Source organism: Salvelinus namaycush, chromosome 12, assembly GCF_016432855.1.
Source record: "Salvelinus namaycush isolate Seneca chromosome 12, SaNama_1.0, whole genome shotgun sequence".
NCBI classification, from domain to species: Eukaryota; Metazoa; Chordata; class Actinopteri; order Salmoniformes; family Salmonidae; genus Salvelinus; species Salvelinus namaycush.
The window spans coordinates 32475166-32479707 of record NC_052318.1 but is presented as its reverse complement, the minus strand read 5'-3'; the positions used below and the strand labels follow the sequence as shown (position 1 = coordinate 32479707).

General features: G+C 47.7%; 1 protein-coding gene across 1 annotated transcript; it reads left to right on the top strand.

Annotated features, from left to right (window-relative positions):
- Positions 1-2575: 2575 nt before the first annotated feature.
- On the top strand, positions 2576-4177 carry LOC120056534 (brain-specific homeobox/POU domain protein 3-like). Its single transcript, XM_039004713.1, has 2 exons — positions 2576-2695; positions 3251-4177. Exons 1-2 carry the CDS (start codon positions 2576-2578, stop codon positions 4175-4177), a joined length of 1047 nt encoding a protein of 348 aa, XP_038860641.1.
- The last annotated feature ends 365 nt before the right edge of the window (positions 4178-4542 follow it).

The following is a 4542-nucleotide window of genomic DNA, read 5'->3' as shown; positions in this document are numbered from 1 at the left end:
CCAGAGCAGTGTGATTCAGGACCAGAGCAGTGTGATTCAGGACCAGAGCAGTGTGATTCAGGACCAGAGCAGTGTGATTCGGGACCAGAGCAGTGTGATTCAGGACCAGAGCAGTGTGATTCAGGACCAGAGCAGTGTGATTCGGGACCAGAGCAGTGTGATTCAGGACCAGAGCAGTGTGATTCAGGACCAGAGCAGTGTGATTCAGGACCAGAGCAGTGTGATTCAGGACCAGGGACAGCGCAGATTCTAACAGAACCAAGTGCTCCCTCTCGCTGTCTCCCTCCCTCCCTGTCTCCCCCCCCACCCCCCTCTCTCTCTCTCTCTCTCGCTCTCTCTCTCTCACCAACACACATATGTGATGTTGACAGTGGGGCTGGCAAGTGTAACCGATGTGAAATGGCTAGCTAGTTAGCGGTGGTGCGCGCTAATAGCGTTTCAATCGGGTGACGTCACTCGCACTGAGACCTGAAGTAGTTGTTCCCCTTGCTCTGCAAGGGACGTGGCTTTTGTGGCGCGATGGGTAACGATGCTTCGTGGGTGACTGTTGATGTGTGCAGAGGGTCCCTGGTTCGAGCCCGGTGAGGGGACGGACAAAAATTATAGTGTTACACAGGCAATGGGTGTTAGGATTATTTACACAGTCATAATTTACAGTCTGAGAGCAAGAGATCAGGATCATGACGTAAATGTGCTTGTGTATTTTTTACTTCTGCCTGCCTGCCTGCCTCTCTGCTCCTTTCTGCCAATCCAAGTGTCTATTTATGTCTGTGTGTGTTTCTCTGCCTTTTAAGTCATTCTCTTTGTTTGTCCATCAGTCTATCCCTCTCTCCCTGTCCGTCTGTCTGCTCCTCTACAGCTGGGCGGTCCACAGCCAACAGCCTAGCCTGTCTGTTTGTCCCAGAGGAAAGCCTCTCCCAGTGGAGGTGATGTATATTTGATGAGCGGGTGCCGCAGTCCTGCCGGAGAGAAGAGACATTTGCTGGGGGACAATGGCTGCAGCCTGAGCCTGCTGCACCCCGACCGACACCATCACCACACTCAGGTTTCTGTTTCTGACTCACAGTCACATAGACTCCCTGTCCTATTATGGGGCTTCCGCTCTGAAAAGGCTGGGGTTTCACAGTTCTCTCTGTGTCTCCCTGACACGCACATGCAGGTCTGGGGTTTCAGATCCCCAATTAGAGCGATGGACGAAGCTCAGATAAGTAGATTTTTTAATAATACAGTAAGACTTCTTGTTGCACTTTTTCTTTCTGGTGCCTGGTGCTTGTTTCAATGGACACCAAATAAATGACTAGGTCATTGCTACTGTATATAACTATTGTTTCAGCATGTCATTTCTATGACAAACACCAGGTAAACAGCAGATTGTAAGCATAACAAGAAAAAAGTTATCTCTATTTGGTTTTCCTGAGGTTGTCTCATTACTGACATGATGTGTATAGCAGCAAATGTCAGGAGGAAAGCCCCTAGCCGTAGTTCTGTAAATGGGGTCCCTAGGAGAGCCCTACCCCACCAGGGGAAGGGAAAGACAAGGGCAGGGTGGGGGAACCATGCCTAGAGTGGGGGTCTATCTCCATCACCTCAGCCTTCTGGATATACGCTGTGATTGACAGGTCTTGCTCCATTGACCTGAGGTTCAACAGTAAATATTTCATCGTCCTCTCTGTGCTTCATATCCATTCTGACCTGTTTATTCTTTAATTGGGGATCCATACTGTGGTTCGAGCCACAAAGTAAATGAGCAATGATTAATTGATGTATTAATTGCTAGGAAAGCAAGGGAAAGGTGTCAGGGAGGATTATTGTGTGTGGTCGTCCATCTATTATTGATATAAAACAGGAGCCTCTCTGAATCCACTGTTCACTGGAGTTATTTCACTGGTATGATATTGATATTTAATTTCACTTTGGATATTACAAATTACTTTTCTTCACCTTATGCCATATTTACTAAAATGCAGGGACTAAAATGACTTTTTAAATTCGAGCTTTGAATGCTCATTTGAAATTTAAAAAGCTTATTATGAGGTTATTACAGAAATTGGGACATAGAATAAAATCCATCCTATCCATCAGAAAACACAGCAACCTGCGCAACGCGTGGTGGGCGTGTTGTCCGTATGACAACCAGCCAATACCATTGCACCTGTCAAAATCCAGACTCCAAACGCATTGCCTTGGAGTGGGTGTTGGTTTTGCCCTCAAGAGGTGTGGCTACACACACATTTCCCAGTAACATTTGGAGACAATAGGGAAAGGAGGCGGCGATTACCCATCTTTGGGGCGGGGCCAGGAAGACGTTATATTATAGGTGGCTGCTAGGTATCCATACTACATACAGCCATTTACAGCCAAAAGCAGAGGAGTCTGACTGGATAGAGAGAGACCTACAGGGGAGAAGACAGGAGGTTTAAACCTGTCATCATTACCATCACTACCATCACCTCAACCAACCAACCGACCGACCTTTCTATCAATTTGTTTAATCCTGAGACGATTCTAGTGACAACGGACCAACACGGAGCAAAACGAGGAAGACGGACAACGACCCTCACTAACTTCTGCAATCATGATGTCAATGAACAGCAAACAACCTTTCAGTATGCACCCCATACTGCACGAGCCCAAATACACGCCTCTGCAATCGACCTCAGAGGCCATCCGGAGGGCATGCATGCCCACTCACTCGGTGAGTTATCGTCACATTCAAATGATCCAATTAGCAATAATGAAAAGTAGCCTTAAATGAAGGCGAGCATGCATATGATATGGAGAATTGGGTGAAACCGAACACTAAACGCTTATACATTATATGCCAAATAATGTGATTTGCCTGATCAGATATTTCGTATTGCTCACATGTCAAACTCTTCTCATTCCAAGGTGCAGAGAAATTATTTATCTTGAAAGATTCATTCTTAACGAATAATCAAATGTGACGGTTGAATATTTGGATGATACTAGACTGATATAGTCTCTGAGTGATATGAAATTAACTCATCCGTTTGGATATTTGGACAATTTATTTTAAGAAATGTCTTATTGATATTGTCATTTTTATATTTTCACATTTCGAACCTCGTGCGTAATGGATGCGTAATCCAAACTGTGATAATATATTTCCCATCATTCCCATCTTAAAAACGTTATCCATAGGTATCCTAAACTATTTGAATGGTGCCTGTATGGGGAGCGTTATTAACCGTCCCCCTCTCTGCCTCCCCTGTTCCTCTCCATCTCACAGCTGCAGAGCAACATCTTCGCCGGCTTCGATGAGACTTTACTGCAGAGGGCGGAAGCGCTGGCGGCGGTGGATATCGCAAAGAGCCACCCTTATAAACCAGACGCAACCTACCACACCATGACCACGATGACCAGCATGGCCTGCACCCCCACCTCATCCTCGGCCCACCTCCACCACCCGTCCGTGCTCACCTCGCACCACCACCACCATCACCCCCATCACCAGGGCTCTCAGGGCCTGGATGGCGACCTGCTGGACCACCTGACCCCCGGCATGTCTGTCTCCCTGGGAGGGATGCCCGGCTCCGACGTCTGCTCCACTGCCTCCCATCCACACTCTCACATGTCCGCCATAAACCACATGCAGCAGCACCACCACCACCAACAGGCAATGAACATGCACCCCCACAGCATGGGCTCGCACACCTCGCTGGGCGGCGGCGTGGACTCAGAGCCAGACCCCCGGGAGCTGGAGTCCTTCGCAGAGCGGTTCAAGCAGAGGCGGATCAAGCTGGGGGTGACGCAGGCGGACGTGGGCTCGGCCCTGGCGAACCTTAAAATCCCCGGGGTCGGTTGCCTCAGTCAGAGCACGATTTGCCGGTTCGAGTCCCTCACCTTGTCTCATAACAACATGGTGGCCCTGAAACCCATCCTGGAAGCGTGGCTGGAGGAGGCGGAGAGGGCGCAGCGGGAGAAAATGACCAAGCCAGAGATTTTCAACGGAGGAGACAAGAAGAGAAAACGCACCTCCATCGCTGCTCCCGAGAAGCGCTCCTTGGAGGCATATTTCGCCGTGCAGCCGAGGCCCTCGTCTGAGAAGATTGCAGCAATAGCCGAGAAACTGGACCTGAAAAAGAACGTGGTCAGGGTGTGGTTTTGCAATCAGAGGCAAAAGCAGAAAAGGATGAAGTTTTCTGCGACACACTAGGAAAATACAGAGCAAAACTTTCCTCGAATAGACAAATCCGAAGCAAATAGGCAAACGGCTAAGGTCCATCGAGGCTAGCAGACAAGATGTGTTTCGTTACTTTGAATTGGGATAAAGACTTGAAAACCAACATCCACCGGGGCAAAACGTATACCTTTTGAAATTGAAAACTGAACATCGATGAATACAATACAGTGAAATAGGAGATCGACATCATTAAACTCCATGGAGGCGGAAAAGAGAAAACCCACCTCTTAACTCATGGCAATTATTGTACAAAAATGGAAATCGAATAATAATTGTTATTATTCTCTTGAGTCAGAATAACTATTTTATATTTATCATTGTACATATTTGTGAATAGG